Source organism: Hydra viridissima, unplaced genomic scaffold (assembly GCF_058129835.1).
Source record: "Hydra viridissima isolate aposymbiotic clone 2 unplaced genomic scaffold, HvirCarnegie_v1 scaffold_15, whole genome shotgun sequence".
Classification (NCBI taxonomy): Eukaryota; Metazoa; Cnidaria; class Hydrozoa; order Anthoathecata; family Hydridae; genus Hydra; species Hydra viridissima.
This window is the reverse complement of record NW_028324314.1, coordinates 9,536,164-9,560,000: the sequence shown is the minus strand read 5'-3', so window position 1 is coordinate 9,560,000 and position 23,837 is coordinate 9,536,164. Positions and strand designations below refer to the sequence as shown.

The following is a 23,837-nucleotide window of genomic DNA, read 5'->3' as shown; positions in this document are numbered from 1 at the left end:
GTATTTTTACGATGGAAAATAATCCAATTACGTACTTTTGCGTAAAAACCGATGCATCGCGATCGTAAATCTCGTACGAGATTCCCGCCGAGTCCGATGGCGGGATGCTCTCCTTGACTTCAGATAATATTTTCCGAGCTACAACCGATACTACTCCTAGTATGCCATGCATACTTAAACTTCTTGGGATTGATAGGCTACTCAACGCCGTTTATGCATGTTCTCAAACTTTTTTGTCTTGTTTGTTCTCGATGATAGCAAACATATTTTTTTTCCGGTCTGCAACATTTCTTTACAAACAATATGATATGTTTTGTTTTAAAAGATATGTTAAGTTTTAAACAATATCTATAGATATTCTTTCTTTTGTTATCTAAACAATATCTATAGATATTCTTTCTTTTGTTATCTATGCACAGCTAACAAGAGAATTTTACATGTTTACATTAATCTATGATAATTTAAAGACCGGAATATTAGCTAAATAGTTTTATGGCATTATAAAATAGGGGTGGTTCATATCACAATAATGTTTAAATTTTGAGCTTAGACTTTTAAATAAACCTTAAGAGGTTTAACTTTAAAAGTCTAACTAGTCGTATGTCAATTTGTGTGTTCTCACACTCATTAATAAAAACTTTCATATAAAATGGAAAAAACAGATTTTAAACTTGAAATAACTAATTTTTTTCGACCTTCAATATGTTTGCAAACATATGACTGGTTAGAAATTAAACATATAACTTAAAACTTGTTTGAAAAAGTTGTTTTCTCAATTTAATGTTTTATCTTTGTTGAGAGCAGCACCATTTTATACCATTTTATAATATGGTTCATCAACTATAAAGCAAAATTTTGTATCTAAACATGAGTAATTTAAAAAAAAATTCAACTTTGTTTGATTTTAAACAAACTAAAGCGCTAGTAGAAAAAAAAAAAATTATTTGGGCTAAAAAAATGCAGTGGAAACATAACCTTTTTATAAAAACGCAAAATTCGTGTATTTTCCAGAACGTGCATTAACAGCTTTGAGTAGGCTGTTGTGCTCCAACTTTGTGTGAAATCAGCTATACACAACCAACCAATTCTTGTTACATTAATTAGCAAAGGCTCATAAAATAGTAGAATTTTTTCACTCATCATCAGTTGGACAGGCAGCTCTCAAAATGTATCAGATTTTTCAAGGAAAACCTGAGTCAAAGCCTCCAACGGATGTGGAAACGCGCTTTAACAGCACTTCTAGCTTATTGGAATGGATTTAAAAAATCATGGTTCTATAGAAATTGCTTTAGTTGAGTGTTCACAAAAAAAAAAACTGTATGAAAGTGACACCGACTTGTCGAACTGAAATACAAGTGCAATTATTAACAACAGTCACTCCTATTTTAAATGCAGTATCTGAAGCCACTACTATACTAAGTGCGGAAAAAAGCGTAAGCATTAGTTTAGTTTATCCGTGCATTACAACTTTGAAAAATTATCTTCGCTTAATGGATAAAAGAGTGATAGATAAATTTGTTGACGATTTTATTACGCAGTTGGAAATGAGGTTTGATTTAAGTGAAGACGTTTTTCTTACCGCTACTTTTTTAGACCCTCGATTTAAATCAGAAATGTTTATTTTGACAGAGATACAAATCGTAAAATCTTATCTAATGACATCTGAAAAAAAACACGATTTAAATATTACTATGATTCCCGCTGGAATTCAACTCGAAGTAGCAAAATTTGTCATCTGAAGTAAATGGAATTTTTGATAAAATGTTTGAGCATATCACTAAAAATCGTACTCTACCAGAGAAAAGAACTTTAGATCAGCAATTAAATTTTGAAACTACTGCATACATCGAAAAGAAAACGTTGGGATGTTCAGATTGTTCTATTCTCTACTGGAAAAACAAACGTAACATTTTCCCTTTATTATCCAAAGTTGCAACTGATTTTCTTGCTGTTCAAGCTGCAAATCGTTCGTCTGAAAGAGTTAACTCTGTGGGAGGAGGACTGATCGACAGTAAACGCAATAGTCCTAGCAAAATGCGGAACGGTTAATTTGGACTAGAAGTAACAAAAAGAGTTTGTTTAAATAACATTTAAATTTTGTAATATTTTGTATAGTATGCATAAAAATAAAGATAAAAAACTTAAATTTCTTTCAACTAGTGATTCGATTCGATTCGCGAATCAAGACCTGCTTCGATTCGAGATTCGATTCGAAACTAAAAATCCCGATTCGCAGGGCCCTTGTATGGATGTATGTATGAATGTTTGTAAATGCTTGTATGCATGCATAATTATTTTTTTAAGATAAAAGTGTTCCATATTTATCAGAAAAATGTTCAAAGGACAGACAATTTATTAATGAAGAGGTAAAAGTTTTTCAGTTTATGTTTGACTCTTGATTTTTATGTGAAAATTAATGCAAAGTTGCAATGTTTAACTAACATTAAATGTAAGTCAGTGTCAAATAATTCTATAGTGTAATGTAAGGCTTCTGAAATGTTGGTTTTGAAATCATTTCCAATCAGGATGAATTTATATTTTTTTCAGCTCATCTATTTTTCATTAAAATTTTAAACTCATTTTCCTAGTGATTTTTCCCTAGGCATCTTTTGTTCAATTTATTATATTTCATTGTTGTAAAACAAAGCAACCCTATATCTTCTAATGTAGATGTAGGGTTGCTTTGTCGTTTAATTATGCAAGCTTGTTAACATTAATAATTAAAAATGAATGTTTTTTTTAAAAAAACAACTAATAATGCTATACCGGTTGTTTATACAAAATGTGTTACTTATAATTTCTAGATAATTAAAGTAACAAGATTAAAAGCTCCTGGAGTTTTCCTTAACAAACATTTCTTGGTGAGACAAAGTATTTTCTTTTAAATATTGTTTTTAAACATATTGTAAACTTGAGGGAAGTTAAATATCAAACTCAATTCTTTTTTTTTATAGAAAATTTTTTGGGGAGTTGTTTTTTTTTTTTATAAAAAATTTTTTACAATATAAATATATAAAAATAAAAAAAAATATCTTGAAAGTTTCTAAAAAAATCAAATATTATAAAAAAAAAAAAAAAAAGTGCTTGCTTCTCACCTTATACCTTATAATTTGGGAGAAGTTTTTTTACATTGTCATTAAATATTTACATTGTTTTTGCTAGTGGATTCTTCTTTCAGCAACTATTGCTCAGTGTTTTATATTTTGTTAGTGTTTTTTTAGTGTAAATTAAAGTCATTTTTTTGTTGAGTTGTGCTAATTAGCTAATTGCAGCTTTTTTTTTTAACTTTTGTTTCTTTTTTTTTTTTGATTCTTTGAATTAGATAAAATAAATAAACAAAAAAAAAAATATTGCTAAATGAGATAAGATAAATAAACTGCCGATATTATTAACTAAATCACATTAATCTTATTTGATTATAATTTATCTAATAATTCTTTGCAATTATTAAGATTTGCATGATCTGGATTTGTATTGTTTTTTTTTTACACATTTAATGTTGCCCATTAGTTTTTTGAATGATATATATTATTTTCAAAAATCACTTCAAACACTTCTAATGAACAATGAACACACAAAATGAAAAAATGAAAGTAAGGTCTTTTTGCTAACTACAATATGTAAATGTATATAATTAATAACAAACATTTTAATAAAAACATTGATTCATTGTTTATCATTTACAGCTTAGTTAAAGTATTAAAATATTTGATCAGAAAAGTGTGTTAACAAAATTATAAGTCTTAAACTAAATTTTGTACTGATTCTTCTAGGATGTTTTAAATGATGCTTCTGGAAATAATTCTGAAGATTTGGTTGATAATAATATTGTTTCAACTTATAAAGAAGTTGAAAATGATGAGCTCTTTGGTTTACCAGAAAAAAATCTTCCTCAAAATTTAATCGAAAGTAATGAGGACCTTAAGTCAGCTGAAACAATTGCTTTGAAATCAAGTATGAATGAGAGATCATCTATTGAAGTTACCGACAGCACAAAAAATGAGTTTCCAGATGCTTCAGAAAACACGGTTAAAGTAATATTGCTTTTATTTTATTATTTACCATTGCCATTCATTTTGTAGACAATTTTCCTTAAATAATTACCTGGGAATTTTTATGCAATATTTGTTCAATAGTTATAAAAGTTTGTACCTAAATATTTTTTTTGCGGCTTAAAATTCAAAAATGATGACAAAAACCATATAACAGCAAAGCTTCTATTCAAAAACTCAAATTTAAAATGTTACAGCTTTGTTAAGTTTTTTGATGCCCTCTACAAAAAGAATTACATCTTAAGATGTAGGCATCTGAACTTTAGATAAGGATCTGAACATTTTTCTAAAGTTTTATACATAACAAACTCCATTATAAAGAAAATCTACATCGGTTTTAAATCTGATTTTTGCATTGAAAGTTTCACAAAAATAACCAAAAAAATAATTAAAAATGATTTTTATCATAAAAAAAATGTTTTATATAAGTATGTTAAAATATATATAATATTTATGATGTATATTACATAACATGTATAATATATAAAAAATATATAATAATATGTTAATATGTAAATCTTTCATACATTCTGTCTCAGTTCTATAGGTACATGGTAAATTTTTGATAAATTACAGGATTTAATAAAAGTATCCCTGACATATATACAAAAATTTTGTGTGATTAGTTTTTTAGCTGTCTTGTTTCTGTAGAAGGATGTAGTTTTTGTAAATTTTAGTAAAGTATTTTTAATGATTACTCAAAATGCCTTGTGGAAATTCTGTAAACAATATCGAAAAGGGGAAAATTTTAGATTTTCATAAGGAAAACTAGTAAATTAGGAAATTTGAAAGGAGATTCACTAGATCAGAGCATCAAAATAGAAATTTCTTGAAAAACTGCTGTTAACATTGGAGAAACATGTCTAGAAATCAAAGCAAAAGAAACTCTTTATTGGAGAGGACCTCAAACTAGTTATTTCATAAATCTTTTCAAATTAATTTTATTATATTGAATAGCTATTTAATATAGTGAGGCTAAAGCTTTCATGTACTCAAGGCCTTCATTTGAAAGTCCTTTAAGACCTAAGAATTCCTAAAAAAGGAGCTTATCACTTTTTATTTCCTTAATTGATATTAAAATTTATGCGATTAATTGAGACATAAGTGCACACACAATCATTCCAAAAGCTTACTTTTGTTTAATATATTATTTTAAAAAGATCAATAGCTTTATTTTTTGGAGTTACTGATTATCATTTCTCTTAATTTTATTGTGAACCAAAAGGCTCTGAAATTAAGGAACAAATTGACAGCTAGTTTTTAGGCATTGAAAAAGTATTATTTCTCAGGAAATAAAAACTGTTAATTACTTTTTAGGTAGATATGTTAGCCAATATAAAAATTGCTTGTACATCACAAATATATACAACCATAAACAAGATTTTGTAACAAGATTTACTTGGTCCTTCTTCACAACAAGACATGGTAAATCAATGTGTAATGGTTATGGTTGGACTGTGAAAAGTCTAACTTTAATTATTAGGCTTCATAAAACAACAAATAACCATACCCTTTTGTGCATCTGCAATACGTGTTTTTTTGCCAAAATAAAATTATAGGAATTTTTTTTTACAACATACCTAGAAGTGAAACATAATAATAATCCGAATTATGAAATGGAGCAAAAATACACAACTAGAAAAACAGTGCAAGACACTTGCATCTATCACAGCTTCACTCCTTTAAGTAATACAAAAGTAGAAAAAAAATAATTCTGAATAATTGGAATAACCATTTGGATTTCATTTCTAAACATATAAGAATTCTAAAGAATGCCTGGTTTATCTATATGAGCATTGAAATGTTTGTCTTTTTGATATATGATAACAATCAATGGAATACGACAAATTGAAGAAATTAAAGTTGAAAATAAAAACTTTCAAATAAGATTCATACGTCTATGCTAACCCACAAGGTTATATTATTTGGCCTTCAAGAAATGTGTGTTGAGTTCCATCATCAAAGAGATTGGGCACCAAAGTATTACAGGCAGCTGGACAAGCCTTAAACAAGAGAACTAACTTCTTATCAAACTGTTTATAATGACTAGTTCTTGTTATATTTAGTGTTAGTACTTTTAATTATTTCTTAATTTTCATGGTTTATTTGTGTAACTTACCTTCTTTTTTTTTATGGAGGAGGAGGGAGGGGGGGCGCTTATTTCTACAAAACTTTTATTTTTTCAAAAAAATCACATTTGAAAAAAAAAGCCTAATAGTTTTTTTGTATTACAGACTTTGTTAGACACAAAATCATTAGAAGAATATTCAGAATATCTTTTGACACTTGTCCAGGTATCTAAATCTCAGAAACCAAAAAATGAGAAAAAACTTAGTTATATCCTCTCAACATAAAAAAAAAAAAACAAATGAAAAAGTCCATAAAAAACTAGAAAATCATAGAATAAAGGTTTTTTTCTTTTGTTTTAAGCAATTGTATTTCACTAGCAGGTTTTTTTCATAATTGGTATCTGCTCACTTGATTTAATAATGAATAGCATTTTATTTGGTATTCAATCTTTATAATGAAATTGTATACTACTTTTATTATTACCATAAAACTACTTAGTTTTGTTAGTTTTTTCATTCAACAACTTTTAAAGCTGAAACTGTAAAAGCAAAGTTATAATCTCAGCTGTTCTTTTCTTATAAAAAAAAAGTGTTGGTTTTATCATACAAAAATTAGCGTTTCAAATACATTATTTTGAGCTGCATGCATGTATTGCTTTGATGTGTGTTTTACTTTGATTTAGGAAGAGAAGCTTGTTTGGACTATTAATTTGGAACTGGATAGTAGCCCTCCAAACCCCAATTCATCTAAAATCATTTCAGAACCAATTCAAGAAGATGTTCATAATGGTTCTGGTAGAGTATTTGGTAATTGTAGCCCTGTAAATTTGGCTCAAATGCCAATATGCGATGGAACAAATGAGGAACCAAAACAAACTTTGTTAGCAAAATCAAAAGAAGTATGTGAACTCTCTCAAGTAATATTTTCAACTTCCTTCCACTTGTATTACTTTTTTTTTTTTTTTATTATTTCTAACTGGTTTTATTTTAGAGGAACATATCAAATAAATTTAGAAATGAACAATTTAAACAGTATATCTAGTTTTTAGCAATGGAATATGTAAAAGTTCAATAAGTAGTAGTTGCAAGACCATGTAAGAAACCTTTTATTGTTGTAGACTTCTATGCATGGTTTTTTTTTAAATTTTTTGCCAAATTTTTCATAACAAAGTAAAAAATACTATGTGTTTGGGAGATATTAGAGATTAAAATTAATTACATAAATTGCAAAAGATGTTCCTTAACTGGTTGTGATAAGGCTGTTATATTGTTAAACAGCTGTTGACATCTGTTTCTCAGATTTTTATATTTATACTTTTTGAAATATTTAATATTGTATTTTAAGTTTCCTACTTAATGCAAGTGGAAAAAAACGTTTTAAGGCTTTTTATATTGCATTACTTCATAGATTGGCTTATCAGATGGAAAAAATAATGTTACAAAAGAAAGTCCTGATGTTCTTAGTCAGTTTAAAACTCATTCAGAGAATGAAAATGACAATTCCTATGAAGATGTTACAAAAAATGATGATTCACCTCAAGACCAAAATTTCAACATAGAATCTGAACAGTATGTTTTTTTTCTCACTAAAACAAAAACTAAACCTTTTATTTTTTTTATAGCCAGAATTAATTAGAAGATACCTGATATCAATAAAAATACCTTTTTCTTACTTTACATGACTTGTAAAAACCCGCTCTTTTTGTGTTTTAAATGTTGTTAAGATTTTACAAAAAAATTTTAATGCAAGCTTATGTATGAAAGATAATATTCAACCAATAAAAAAAAAAAGAAAAGTCCATTGAAAATATCATATTTAGTCCATCTTTTAAAAAATTTTTAACTAGTTACTTTTTGAAAGTGCTTTGTAATTAATGGACAGGAAAATCTTTACTGTTCATTTTTGCAAGGTTTATATGATATTTAATATTAGAAGTCAGGAAATCAAAAAGAAATAAATGAGCTGCTGAAAAAAAGGTACTGATATGAGTTAAATTATACAAAAGATTCATTTACTTAATTGTTTTGAGATAAAGAGTCACTTGAGGTAAATTATTCAAAAGATTAAATTGTTTGATGCATATTACTTAAACTATTGTCCTTTTTTACATTTGTAAACAGGTTTTTTAAAAAAATAATGTAACATTTGTTTCTATTTATTGATGCATTTAGATTAATTTAAGTTATTAATTTAAAAGTTAAAATTTAAATTACAAATTTAGTTGTTAAATTTTTAGGCTTGACAACCAGTCAGTTGACCTTGGAGAATCAAGCCGTGATAAAATTCAAATATGTTTTTATCTCATGGTGCCAAACCATGTTGATCATCTTTGTATTGCATTTGGGGCTGATACTCTTGGTGGTTGGAAAAAATCTCTTGTTCGTATGAAATTATACAAGTATGAACATTATAAACTAAAGTAGAAATTAAATTATAAATTACATTTACCTTACAAGTTATTAATTACCTTACCAATTAACTTACAAATTACATTACAAACTACATTACAAATCACATTATAAGCTATATTACAAATCACATTATAAATTAAATTACAAATCACATTATAAATTAAATTACAAATTGCATTACAAATTACATTACATTACAAATTACGTTACATTACAAATTATGTTACATTACAAATTATGTTACATTACAAATTGCGTTACAGTACAAATTGCGTTACATTACAAATTGCGTTACATTACAAATTGCGTTACATTACAAATTGCGTTACATTACAAATTGCGTTACATTACAAATTGCGTTACATTACAAATTGCGTTACATTACAAATTGCGTTACATTACAAATTGCGTTACATTACAAATTGCGTTACATTACAAATTGCGTTACATTACAAATTGCGTTACATTACAAATTGCGTTACATTACAAATTGCGTTACATTACAAATTATGCTACATTACAAATTGCGTTACATCACAAATTGCGTTACATTACAAGTTGCGTTACATTACAAATTATGTTACATTACAAATTATTTTACATTACAAGTTGCGTTACATTACAAATTACGTTACATTACAAATTATGTTACATTGAAAACTACCTTACATTACTTAATACATTACAAACTATATTAGAACATTACAAATTACATTACAAAATATTATAGTATAAAAAGCAAGTATTATTATAGTATAAAAACTAATGAAAAATCTATTACTAGTTTTCATTTTATCCAAAAGTTGCCCTTTTGGTGACAAAAAGAAGAGCTGATAGGGAAATTTTTATTATCTGAAAATTACAATTTCTGATGAGTTTCTGAAGTTCATCTTTTTGTGTGTGCGTAGAAAGTGATACAAAAGCTATTAGGGTAAGGTTGCCAATATTGTACCCCCTAAGACAAAATTAAAAAATGTAGGCAATCTACTGAGTAGAAACCTGGATTTTCAATTGGATTTCATGATTTAGGGACTGTTTGTTGTAAACATGTTTAAAAAGCTCAAAATTTAAAAAGCGTTAAGTCTCGAAGAATCAAACTAAAAAAATAGCGCTAAGAGTACAATTAAGGAAACTAGATCCTTAATTGTACCATTGTAATCCGATATTGTACCACTTTCTTGATTTCAATTACTTTACAACTTTGCAAATATTTTGTGATTTTAGATTTAAGGGATTTAAAGAACTGATTAAAAGGAATGGTTTTTATAAAATCAGCAATTGGAAATATTTTACCAATGGGTAAGCTAAGATTAAAATAGTGAAGGAAGGTTATATATTAAAGATAGTTATACTAAATAATGTAAAACAATATATACTACATCTGTTTTAAAAACAACCACACTAAATAATGTAAAATAAAATACATAAAAACATTATTTTTGGCAAAAGTTTCAGATATATTGTGTCTGTTTTTGATTAACACCTGCACAGTCAACATGACACCAGCCTTGACATATTGGTAAAACTGAACTAGAGAGTGCATCTTTTTAAGGACTGCTTGTCAATACAAGAGTAATACTGAAATTTTTCTTTTTTTGTTTAAGTAGTGAAGTTCGTTTTGTAAGTATGGATATTTCTCTAATTGGAATCTCAAAAGGAATTTGTTAAACTTTACACGCATTTTTAGCGGTCAGAATGGTTGCGTCGGTACAATTAAGGATATGCCTTGAGGTACAATTTACGCAACTAGTCTGGCATTCAGTTAGTTAAAAAATTTGACAACTATTTATTTTGAATTTAGATAAATTATGCTTTAACATAAATACACTGAACAAATCATATCTTCTACTTTCTTTAGTGAAATACGCTTAGCCATAAAAACCTAAAATAAGAAATCTCCAATAACAAACCAACAAGAGCTTACTCTGGCCTTAATACAGTTGGATGACAAAAAAAAACAGTTGACTACTTAATTTCATTCAGCAAAGATAAAAAATAAGTTAAAAAATTTTTTGTGGGTTGTAAAAATAACGAGTTATGTTAAAAGTACAATATAGGCATCGGTACAATATTAGCAACCTTACCCCAGTTCTTAACCTTTTTTTCCTATTTCATTTTTCTTCAATAAATAAATAAAAAAATTTCAATTCATCTTTTATATTTCATTTTATGAATGGTTTTTGTACAGAGTTATATCATTTTTTGGTAGTGTGAGCTGACTATGTGTAAACCATGCAAGTGGCTACTACTCACTGAAAAAAATTAAAGAAATGGATTGAAAAACTTAGGAAAAACAGCTTATAATTAGCGACATGGTAGAAAAGATTAAAAGTTTAACTGGGTAGAATAATAGTGCTCATATTCATGAAGTACAACAGCTTAGTGCTTCTCAGCAAAACAAATATTGCCAGAAAACTTGAAAGAATAAATCATTAGTTTTAATTAAAAAAAAATGGACATAAAATTAGTTACATTACAATAATTAGTAAATATAGATAACGCAGATTATAAGACTTATAGGAAGAGTTTGTCAATTAAAACTGAAAGTGCATAAACACAAAATGTGAAAAAACATTACTTCAACTGAAAAAAACTTTACTTGATATGAAAAAAATTGATTTATAGATTGCATAATTTAGCTGTTGTAATTTACATAAAAAACTGGTCACACTATTAAAAGATTCATTTTCAAGAAAACTTGTTTAAAAAAATTGAATCATTTAAAAACATATTTTGCCATGTTCAGATATTATGAATATAAAATTTTTATTAGCTTATTTAAAAGATTTTGTTATAGATTAGTAGTTCTGAAATAGATTATAAAAGAACTAAAGATAAAAGATTTAAAGCAGTAAAAAAAAAAAAAAATAATCTAAGCTAATAATTTTGTTTTGTTTATCTAGAAATTTTCCAAATGGGAATATTTACATAGGCCACTTAATTCGTTCAAAAGAACATTTCAGGAAGCCTGTTGAGTATAAATACTTAACTTCTTGTAAAAAAGATTATATATGGGAACATCTTCACTATACTCATCCTTCTACTCCAACTACCAACCGTTTATTAGTGATAAGTAAAGAATTCTTAGATGTTCTTGAAACAGGTAAGTTACATTTGTTGGTGGCATTGATGAGAAATCAAATTCAGATGTTTTATATTTTATTTGGAACTAATAAATGAAATTATAAAAATAGACTCAAAATATTTAAAAGATAAATAAGTTAAACTTATTAAGTAAATAAAAAAAAAAAAGCATTTACTTTTAAAGACTTTAAACTAAGAAAAATTAAGGAATCATTCACTTAGATATGTTGCTATTGTTTTCAACAGCCTTAAACACATTCTGCCTCAGCCAAGGGTCTACCAGAGGATGACTTCATGATCCAGCTTTTTTTGGCATCTTTAACCTGTAAATAATGCTTTACTATGTGCAAGATGATACTCCTACTGTTACCATATACTTTTAAGGTTTTAAGTTGTGAATTCAGGATATTTTGTGTGTTTTTGCAAAAATTTTTCTCATATTGGGATCAATGTCTATATAATTACGTATAAAAATCTTTTTCACAATCATATCTTACAGAATCTGCAATTATTCGCTATTAGAAAATATGTAAATAAATGTTAAAAAGTACTGATAGATTTTTAAAATGAAATCCTAAATCACTATGGATGATCAGACAAAAATGATCAAAAAGCAAACTTCAACCTTTTTATGATTTTTCATCAATAGTGAACAGTTCAACCACGAGAAATCCCAAATTTCATTCTGTAGCATGTTTAGTTTCTGAAGTATTGTATGTCAAAGTTGAAAATGGACATTAAATTGTGTTTTTTTACTGCAAAAACACTTTTCATTTAACCAATATCATCAAAAATCCCTAGGTCATAAAATATTTTAAGACAGATGAGCTTTCCAAATAAATATAGTTTTGTAATTTGTTGGTAAGGAAAATTAAAAATTATATTTGAAATCTCATTTTTTTTATCAGAAACTTTTTTCATAATGCTATCTTAAGCTAAATTTTAACTGTGAAGTTTAATAAAGCTTCCAGTTTAGGGTGTACACTATTAAATTTGGAAGATAAATCTACATATTTTGTTAAATTTCAATATCTTTTAATAGAAGTATTGTTTAAATAAAAATTTTAACAATTGAATAATAAAAATGAATAAACTTAAAAAAGAATTTTCTAACTTCTACTAATTTCTTACAGCATATCCTGTGCTTAAGTAAGTTTTCTTATATATGTTATGAATATCAGATTATCTTCGAGATTTTATTCTTTTGAAACATGGTTTAGCTGTAATTTTTTCTGTAATTTTGAAGATATTTCTTGAAAATTATTGAATAAATGATTTCATTTTCAGAACTTTTATGAATTGAGCACAACTTCTAAAATTTTAAAAATATTCCACCAGTACTGCAAGTATAATCTTTTAGTAGTTTGGAGACAACCAGGATCTTTAAGTTTGATAAACTGACTCAAACTGAATAAATTTACAGTTTAATATTTAAACTCAACATCAAATTCAATATAATTACTAAATTTGGTAATGTTGAAGGCTTACAACTTATTGGAGATAAATGATTGGTCACAATTGAAATGACTATGTGATTAGCTAACATGATATTTGGACAATAGCAACAAAAGTGTTGCAATAAGTTCATTTAAACAACTTTAACAAAGTATTAATTGAAACAACTTTAACAAACATTTCATTCATTGCAAATGCCACATGAAACACTTTTCTAAGAAAAGTCTACTTTTAAATTCTTCTAAAGACCAAGTCATTTAATTCCTAAAGCACCAGTTCTCATCATAAAAGAACAATATCTAAAAAATTCTTAATTGAATTTTTATTTATCTTCATAATTATGTTCAATTAAGCAAAAGTTTTTTTAAATATTGAACTTTGATAACTTACATTTCACTATTATATTTAAGACAAAAGATACAATAAAAATTTTATTGCATAACATTGTTTGTTCTCAAGGTGTTCTTCTTATGGTCAAACATTTTATTCAAACTGTGTATGTAAAGTTGTAGCATTTCTTTTATTGTATACTAGTTACATCATATTTTCATATTTAGATTTAATGTTTCATCAAGTGGATGATATCTTTTTGTTTTCAAAAATCGAGGATAACACGTTTTTATCTGAAGATAAAGAGCAATCATTGGTTTCAAGAGGAGTTAATTTCTTTAAAAATATGGTTTCTAAGAATAGCAAGCAGTCAGCTAATAAAATTTATTTAACTGTTTTTAAGAATTATCTCAGTTTACTTGTCCAAGAGTTTTTAAGTCATGACTACAATCTTAATATACCAATGTTTATTAGAGGTTTATATTCTGGCTTTTATGGTGCCTACTCTATGACTAGTGAAATGCAATATCCATGGAGCAAAATGACAGACAAGCAACCTATCATGGTATATATTTAATATAAGAAGTTTTTTTCAATCTTTTGAATTTAAAAAAATGTCAGGAAATGGTTCATAAAACAAGACATGATAGTAAAAAAAAAACACAGATTTTTAGTTAAATGTATAAATTTTATTGCAAATTTTTTAAAAAGTAATAAAATTATGTAAAAAGTAGTAAAAACTATTGTTATTATGTTTTAATGATTAATAAGTTGGTTTGTTTAAAATCCTTAGAGTTTTGTATCAGTCTTTTAAATTGATATTTATTATAAATTTATTGCTTCATTCCAAAACTGAATTTGTCATCACTAGAAATAAAAGAATTTATAAACTTTAATATAATTTTTTTTAAAAAAAAGAATTCATAAACCTGATGATAAAATGAATTTAATCAGCAGGTTTATAAGTTCTTTTTTTTAAACTTTAAGTAGAAAAAATCAAATAACATTGAACTAGTGTGTATATTTAGACTACTGTATAGAATGGATTAAATAAGGTCCTTAAAAATGTAAGAAGATAAAAATATTAATCTGCAAAAAAATCCCTTTTCTGATACATTTTTGTAAGACTTTAAACTGTTTCAAGTTAAAAATATGAAGTTGCCTTCTAATACAGGTTAACTTAAACAGTGATATATATGGTACACTTTTTTCCATATAGAAAAAGTACTTTTTATTTATCTTGTCTGATTTTTTTTTTTTAAACATCTAAGTTAATAAAATTTTTTAAAATCGCTATTACAAAATTGAAAGCTTTTAAGTTATTATGTTTAGGAATTGTTTGAAGTTCTAGAAAAGCAGTTTAAAGTATTCAAAGATTCAAAGTTGCATGACCCTCTCAAATGTTGCTTATCTCTGCTACTCATCTTTTTTGACAACCAAGACTTAGTTCAAGAAGCACCAATAAGTTTTATTTCTTCGGCTTTTGAATTGTTATCAATAGAAAACTCTGATTTGTGCTACAATGATATATCAGAAAGAATTAGACAGTATTTTCCAAAAGGATATTTGAGGTTTGTTCTTTTATTGAGAAACTCATTAAAGTTATTTTAATTTGATGCATAAACTGGTCTCTATATTTACTTCTTAGCTAAGTTAAACAAAATATAAATCCATTTTATGATGTTGTTTGCTTTTAGAATGGGTCAGCTAATAATCTTATTTCTTTTTTAAAAAAAAACTAATATTCCTTAAAAGCAAGGAATAACATTTAGTATATTATCAATATTCAAAATATTAAATTGGATAAGTTACTTTAATTGTTTAAAAATCATTTTGAAATTAAAAGAAAAAGTTAATTTAAATTTGATTGAAATATTTTATAAATTATTTTAACATTTAATTTAATATTGAGAAAATTTTTCAACATTAACCAGCACTGTTAGGCAGAAAATATTTTTTTTACCTTCCATCATACTTAGATTTTTAAATGCTTACTTCCACTGCTTACTTTAAATGCTTACTTCCATTTACTCAAATGTAAACTACTTTCTAAACTTTTAAGTTTTTTGTTATTTCTGGTTTCCAAATTTTCTTACAGTTATTAATGAAGTAATTTAAAAGTTCTTTTTGATGTTCTCAGATTTTGTTTTTTTTTCTGGTGTGATTTCCACAAGTTCTATCTTTGTCTACTTATGTGGAGGAAATTTTCACGTAAGAGCTGTTAATTCTTCCAAAATGGCTTCTTTTTGATCAGCATTTAAAGAAACTCTAGAAATAATGGTTCTGGTTCTATTGCCTGCTAATATGGATTCTTTTTAAAATTTTAAATGCCATTTAACTCACTTTTGATTAGACTTTTATATTGTTTTTTTACAAAATATGATTATTTTTCAAAAAATAGTTTTGCATGGCTATTACTTTATTCAAAACTTCAAATTGGTATTTCTAAAAAAATCTAAACTCGTTTTAAAAATTTGAGTTTTTCTAAAATCTAGTTGATTAAAACATTTGATTATTATACTCTTCAAGTGAACTTTTGAAAATATTTTTACTCTTGGTGTTGCTACTTTTTTCAAGAGGGTATTAGTGGCTAACAATGTCATCTCTTTCCAGTCTAATGAATGTAAAAAGATTTTTAAATATCTGTACAAGCTTAGTTATTACTCTCATCTATAAGATATAGCTGAGGCCATTAGCCCAATTAGTTTCTTCATTTTCAATTTTCAAGACAAATTTTAAAAGTAGGTTTTTGTGCAACTTGTATGGGAATTCATTATTTGAAAGATATCATTCCATTTGATTAGTAGGTCATTTATAATACTTTTGTGAACTAATCTAACCAAACTGTTAGGTTGTTAATAAAAAAAACAAAATTTTAATGAATATTCTTTTTTGTGAATAGATTTTGTTCTTCAATTTCTTAGATTCATACAAGCTGCTTTAAGTTCATTGCTGAAAAAGTGGTTTGAAAAGTTGAAATGCTCTTCAGAAAACAAAATTTCAAATGCTCTTCAGAATGTTCATGTTTGGTGTTATGTGTTAGTCATACTTCACATCATTTCTGATGAACCAAAAAGCAACCAAAATGACTTTAATAAAAGAAATTGTGGCTTACCAGATTTTTTAGGACCTAGTTGCTCCACAATTTTTCAGTAAGTTTATAGTTATCTTTTCTAAAGTCACTAGCTTGCAATCTGAATACAAAGAAAAATGTTTTTCCTAGGTTTTTTTCTCATTAAAATTGGTTAATTTGGCAAACATTTTTAATAACTATGATTTGTAAAACTGAATAGTTTACTTTTTAACAATTATTTGCATAAGTTTGTTATAGTTTTGTGAAGAAAATATCCTGGTTTTGAAAGTCTATCTTGACAAAAAACAACACTGTTATTACTCTGTATTACTATATGAAACCTTAAAATGATAGTTATCAACTAAGGTTCATATTAAAAGAGATGGTTTTTTTCAAAGGATATTTCATCTTTTTAGGGAAACTTTTAAAAATCTTGCTAAAATTAAAGGCAGCTTACAAAAAGATGATTTACTTCAAAGAGGTATTGCTTATCTTATGGAGCTCAAAAATTTTCCTGAAGCCCTAAAGATTGGATGTTTTAATGAGTGTCTTTTGGTTAGCATGATAACAAGTCATATGACATCTCAGCAAAGTTTGAATAATGTTGTAAGATTGAAAAATTTCTTGCATTAGATAAGATAGATAATAATTCTCACTTAGAAAGGAAAAGTTCTTTTTCAAGTTTTGAAGGAAATAACAGTTTATTGTTGTAAAATATTGACAAAAGCAGTTATGCTTATCAATATACTTTGTCTAATTTTTTTTTTGAGCTCAGGAATCTGTTTTTAATATACTTCTATAATTTTCATAAAAAAAACAGAGATAAAAACTAAAAAATAATTTTCTCTATTTTTTTTTTATTTTTCTGAGTAAGCTTCATTTGGTTTATTAAAATTTGTTTGTATTAATATTCGTTTTTTTCTCTTCATAATAACGTTATAAACTAAAAAATTTCCAATCATAAAATCTTCTTTTAGGTTTATGATTGTCAAAAGTTTTTAGTTGAGTTGCAGGCAAATGCTGAACAAAGAGAATGTAATAGGTGAGTACTTTTGGTAATTTGCCAAGTTGGGTGATTCTTTTGCGAAAATTTGTTGCTTGTTTTTGCCTTTAGATGTCACTTAGTTCATGCCCTATTCAATATGCTGTTGGTGTCATTAGAAAAACTCGATGTTAATGATGAGAGCTGTGGCTTTTTTTCTGAAGTTTTGGTTTGTATAAAAAAATTTTACAAACTAATTGATGCAAATGATGACTCAAAGTTTCTGACAAATCTTAGTAATAATATTCAGAAATTGGTTCCAAAAATTACAAATGTTGTACAGTATAAGTTTACTGAAACTCAATGCAATTGGTTTGAATTGAAAAATTTGTGCTCACAACTGAAAGTAAATCTTTTTTTTCTATTAGTATTTTATATGTTATCATGTTTTTTTTAAAGTTTTATGAAAAACTTTTTTTGCAGTTTTAGATTTTAGTTTTTTTTTCTTTTAAACAAGCTATGTTTATAACTTTTATAAATTTTTTAGGTTATAGAAATGCTTCTGGATTTAGAAATAACAGAAGAAAAAAACTTTAAAGATCTTGGACTTGATATTCTTAGATATAAAGTTGTGAGTAACTGTCCTTTAAAGTGGAAGTTCTTTTTTGTTATTATTTAAGTGATGTAACAAAATTAAATGAAGGCTTTTCTATATTTAACAAAATGTTGCTTTATTTGTTTATATGTAATATACTTCATAGATAAATATAAGCATACTTCCATAATGGACAGACTTGCTTCTTAACTAGAGTTGTGAAAAAATCAAAAATCACCAAAAACACTTTAAGCTATTGACACTCATTCAAAAAAAATTCAGTTATAGAAGATATGAAAGTTATAGAAATTCATAATACTTTATTTATTAAAACCTTTTGGCTAGGTCCTACATTGCAAATATCCGTACTATTTGTTATTTAGTAACATAGCAATCGGTTCTTAAAATAATGCATGTATGTAGAAAAAAATGAACTTGAAATTATTGAAATTCAGAATAAAATAAGGTTCAGAAAAAAAGTTTCACAGAGCCTCTAAAGTTTCACTGATAACTTTGTTCTATTTTTCAGTCAAAGTTACAAAACAATTTTGTTCATTATTAAGTTACTAGATAAGAATAATAGTTCATTTTCATTTCATATTTACAAAGTGGTTCATTTAAATTTACATCAGCTAATATTCCAACCAAAAGAGTAAGACAAGGAGTAACAAACGTTTTTTGAAAAAACAAGAAGAACAAAATGCATGAATAAATTGTACTAAATGTTCAATTAAATCACCCTTCTCTTTTATCAACAAATTTACCCTCTTTAAAAAATAAGTCAATACATGTTGACATGCTGACACCAGGGTCAAGGTTTTGGCAGACATGGAGTAAAGCAGTCTTCAAATGGCTCATTAATGGATATCTTTGAAGTACACTAGCTGCTTTAACCATTCTCATAGAAAAAAAATCATAGGAGTTAATGCCTGGAAATGTAGCTGGTAATACCTCTTAAAAAATTTAAACTCTCTCTGCAGAAGGTTTCGATGTCTTTACTGTGAGGGTGGTTGCACCATCCTGCTGTAAAATGTGGTTAGTCTCAAGGTGTTGCTTTTTTCCATTGCAGGTCTGTATTACAAAGACTTTCCTCCCAGTAGTAATATTGCTTAACTTTTACACCTTTATTCACAAATTTCAGATTACATAGTCCTTTTACATATATGGTTGTAAAACCATCAATGATGCTGGGTTTTGAGAGTGAAAGTTGTAAAAATGACCTATGTTAAAAGCCCTTGCTATGATACCATATGAGTGGTGATTTTGGTAATTGAACTTTTTCTTTTCTTAAAAATCTTCATCGCAATAAAAACAGTATTTTTTGGATTGATTTTTGATGTTGAGTATTATGGAATATACCTTGTCAGATTTTTTCTTGAGGACCATCTGTAGCATAACACTAATTCTTTTGACATTTGAATGCTGACATGTAGTTCACCTTAAATAATAGAATGAATTGGAGTCTGTGATCTAAGGCTCGCTTCCGCTGGAAGTGAGCTGGATTTCAACTAATTTTCTCCCTAATCAACTTGATTGTCTTCTTTAAAGTTTCTGATGCACAAGAATTTCCCCTCTTCTTTCTTTTGAAAGAATAAGTCTTGAGGAACTTGAGGTTGGTGTTGTGCACAGTCTTGAATTTGTTTGTTGTGAGTCCCATCTTCTGTATGACAATTGAAGGTTAATTTAAAGCAAAGTGAAAGTAACTTGATGTGACAGTAATATGATGGCCCCTTTCATCCATCAATTTAGTTCAAGGAAGAGAGAATCAAGAAAATGTGACAGCAAGCCATCTTTTTATCTTTGGCAAATATTTTAAATATTAAATAATATTGGCACATGTGTTAACTATGAATGACATGTTGGAGTGGTGAAAATTATGCTAAATCACCCTCTATTATAGTGTTGTCAATAACTGTAAAAATAAGTTGCTTTGTTTTTTGTTTTTTTTTTGTTTTTTTTTTGTTTTCATTACCTTAAATTTGCGGTTTCTGTTCTTTTCTATATAAAGAAATAATTGTTTCAGAATACATTCTGTTTGTTACTGGTTGCAACTGTTTAGCAATTAACTTTATCTTTAAATTTATATAAAAACCTATAGATCAATCCCATATCATAATTTTAAGGTGTGTAACACTAAATTATAGAAAGGCTTTAGTTTTCATTACAAATGGCTGTTTAAATTATTTAACTTTATACCATTAAAGTGAAAAGAAAGCTAACAGTTTAATAGTTAAACTGTCACCACAACTGCAAATGCTGAGCTTGTCTTTTACATTTGCTTGAATTTTTTGCCTAATTTTTGTTCCAGAAGTTTGATTAGAGTTAACTTTTGAAAAAATATTCTTTTTGAGTATATGAAAGAAAACGTTTGCATATGAAAAACATTTATTTAATTGGGCATTCATTATTAGTATGCTCAGCAATCTGTGGTTTTAACTAGTCTCCATAAACCCTTTGAATGTTGAGGAGATTATATTTGCTGTTATTAAAAGGTTCTCTTTTACTTCACCATCAAAGAGTTTGAATTGCTATTTTAACCATTTTGAGTCGGCAAACTTCCCTTATTTCCGAATAGATGATGGATATCATTCCATTTCAACAAAAGTTGAATGACACATTTGGAATTGATGTCTTTGTTAACTCAAGTCTTTGTTAAATCAAGTCAAGTCAAGTCTTCATTTCAAATCTTTTAACTTAAGTTCCTAAACATTTTTTTCTATAAATGTTTTCCTTTAATATTTATTCCCTTTCTTTCCAATGCTAAACATTTGTCCTCTTTTCTGTCAAATGAGTTCCCAGAGAGTGAATGTGGTTTTTATTTAGTTAAATTAAAAGCTTTTTCTCTTCCTTTTTGCATTTCACTTTGATTATATTAATAAATTTACAATATTGCACTTGCTGCTGCAATGCTGTCAGAAACCAGTAAGTAAATAATTAAAGCAGTTTTATACAATTGAAATTATACAATTATTCACAATTGAAAACTTTATTCTGCATTGTGGAAAGTGCAGTATTGTTTGTTTCAAATTCCATGATTTATTTTAACAAAAGAAATAGCTCTAGGGCTCCATTCCTTTTCTTGTTGAAGTTATTTTTTTTATTGTATAACCAAAATTGAAGCAATCTAACAATTTTGGAGTTTGGATTATCTTTATAACAAATATTTTATTTTAAAAGAAATGACTCAAAAGGAAAACTTAAAAACCCTATTTTATGCACAAGTGCTTTAGCAACTTGGCAATTATTAGCAATCTGAAATGCTTTAGATGTTGTTTAGACTTACTTCTTCATGTAAAATTTTTCTGCCATGTTTATTGTTTTTTGAAGCAAATAAAAAAAGTAAGATGAATTACAGTATGCAGTCAGAGTAATATTTCCTTTTTTTGTCTTTAAGCTTTTTTATATTTCTTTATGTGTACAAAAAACTTACAACATTAAAGTTCAGCCTCAAAACCTTTTCTAAATGTTTTGTTATTTTACCAGGTTTGTTGCACAAGTCAAAAACCGAAATTCTATTATTGTTAGTAAGTGTTGGTACACAGAGAGGGTTGATATCAAAGAGTTCAGTAAAAACTTTCAATAGATAATAGAATAAATTTCAATAGATAAAAAAATAAATCCATCAGCACATCCAGCTTCCTTTTGTATCAACCCTCCTTTTCTTCCCTTATCTATTGCTTCTTTTTATTATTCCAATTAGTAAACTTTTTTATTTATAAAATAGTTAATGCAGCTAAAACATTATTTGACTGAGATGATTGGCAGTGATTTACTACAATGCCCCATGCTATAATCTGCCATGGTAAAATGAGCACCAGCCTATAATAATTTTTGTTTAAATGAACAATATCTTTTATTGGAATATATTTCCATCATTAAAAAAAATTTTTTGATAAAAAGATGTTTTTTTGTTTATCATACTTACAAAAGTTTAGTATAAGTATTCTTGTAATTTCTTTGTTTTGACATTTAGAAAAGTACTGAAAAAGAGCTTTTGTTTAAAGCCTACTGTGAGTTGAATATTTCATCATACTGTGAGGAAATTCAGACACTTTTTAATGAATCATTTCCTGCAATTATCGAAGAAGTTTTAGAGGTAAAGTTCTTCAACTTTTATATATTAACTATGTTTATAATTATTATTGAGTATAAAGAGATTAAAATTACTTTACATTAAAATACAATTACCTTAACGTAAAGAAAAAAAGTGCTATGACATTTTGTATAAGATTGCATTATGCATTTTGTATAAGATTTTGTTAGGGTTTTATTACAACATTTAGCCTTGATCCAATCAAATTTGATTTTTTTTAATTTTTTTAGAACAAAACAGAATTAACCAAAAAGATACTGTACAAAAATAATTCTTTCATTGTTTTAAAACAATGAAAAATAATATTAGGGATGGCTTGGTTAAACTCCCTCAAAAATAGCTTGGCATTTGAAGGAATTAAATCTTAAAATAAATTAAAAAACTAGTATAGATATTTAAATATGAGAATTCTGTAATCAGAATTGTTACAATCAAGACCAAATTTAGTATGAGTATTCATTAGACTTTTTTGGTAATTACAAATCTGTCATTAGTTTAACTGTAGTATGTCGGTTTCCAAATAAGTTCCTAATTTTTCCATTTTAAGCAATACAAAGGTGTGGTGGAGGTGGGATGGGTAGTGGGTAGTAGAGGGACATGTAGAACAAAAATCTACTCTTGTATTTTGTGTTTAAAAATTGTTTTTTCTTTTTGTATAAAAACAGTGCAAAAGTATTTATAAATGTGATAACTCATTTTAATGTAATATAATTATCATCCTGATAAAGTGTCATGAAAAGAACTTTTGAGTGTAAACTAGTTCTGGACTATCATAAAACAACATTTATCAGAAGTGCCCAGACTTTGTGCAAAAATATCTAGCTGTAGGAAGTGAATTTTAAATTGCAACAGCCAAGTTTGTGATACGCTTAACGGATGTTTTCTACCAGATGTACTTTCTTCTCTCTTCATTTTATCATGTATTAATTTCCCCTTATCTAGATAGGAGTAGAAGCTAGAGACATATTATCATATGCTTATAGTCAAGGAGTTGGTTTCAGGATAGGTTTATGATTTTTGGTTTGTTTTTTTACACAAATTTTGCACTAGTTAGCTGATCATTATAATAATTTTCATGGTGTTTCACTAATTCTTTCCATATAATTAGAATAATGAAAAGAACTATTGACGATTGATAATTTCTATCTATTGATGATTTCCATCTATTCAATCACTGCACACAGACCATTTGATTATGAAGTACTGATAGCATGATATGCCCACTAGGATTAGTGTATTATATTGTAATGGAAAAAAAGTTCTATGGTACTTGCACCATTACAAATGAATTTTATTAGAATATGGAAAGTTTTAACATTTTCTTGAATATTTTAGTATTTTGTTTTTGTACATTAATGGTACCATATTTTCTGGTTATTTCCACTCAACTATATAATATTAAATGTATGATCAGAAATGCCATATTTGACACTACATCTGATAAGTTCCAGCTCAGTCATTTTGCTGGTGAGGCCAAACATAACATATCTGAAACCCTAGGTCAAGGCAGTATAATCAAACACACTTTTCAAAATTGGTTTTAAAATTTTTTTCAAATGACTTCTAACTCAAAGATTGTCTAGTGTTTGGAGATCCAAATTAAGTTGATTTTAAAGTGGTATACAAGCTGGTGGAGGAGGATTCCAGACTTAGTAGCCACTGTATAGCCTCCTCACTCCAATATTCTCACAT

General features: G+C 26.9%; 1 protein-coding gene across 2 annotated transcripts in view; it reads left to right on the top strand.

Moving 5' to 3' along the window:
* LOC145192783 (E3 ubiquitin-protein ligase rnf213-alpha-like) overlaps positions 1-23,837 on the top strand; it is a 74,651-nt gene that overhangs the window by 3,771 nt on the left and 47,043 nt on the right. For both annotated transcript variants that reach the window (XR_016447552.1, XM_090072692.1), the window contains exons 2-16: positions 2,305-2,366; positions 2,805-2,861; positions 3,774-4,034; positions 6,805-7,038; positions 7,530-7,690; positions 8,359-8,520; positions 11,437-11,636; positions 13,630-13,967; positions 14,735-14,973; positions 16,327-16,554; positions 16,892-17,081; positions 17,453-17,517; positions 17,590-17,863; positions 18,005-18,088; positions 22,026-22,148. Coding sequence is in view for 1 of the 2 variants with exons in the window: in XM_090072692.1 (XP_089928818.1) it covers positions 2,305-2,366; positions 2,805-2,861; positions 3,774-4,034; positions 6,805-7,038; positions 7,530-7,690; positions 8,359-8,520; positions 11,437-11,636; positions 13,630-13,967; positions 14,735-14,973; positions 16,327-16,554; positions 16,892-17,081; positions 17,453-17,517; positions 17,590-17,863; positions 18,005-18,088; positions 22,026-22,148 (2,678 nt within the window). In the remaining variant the exon portion in view is untranslated. The remainder of the gene's footprint in view (positions 1-2,304; positions 2,367-2,804; positions 2,862-3,773; positions 4,035-6,804; positions 7,039-7,529; positions 7,691-8,358; positions 8,521-11,436; positions 11,637-13,629; positions 13,968-14,734; positions 14,974-16,326; positions 16,555-16,891; positions 17,082-17,452; positions 17,518-17,589; positions 17,864-18,004; positions 18,089-22,025; positions 22,149-23,837) is intronic.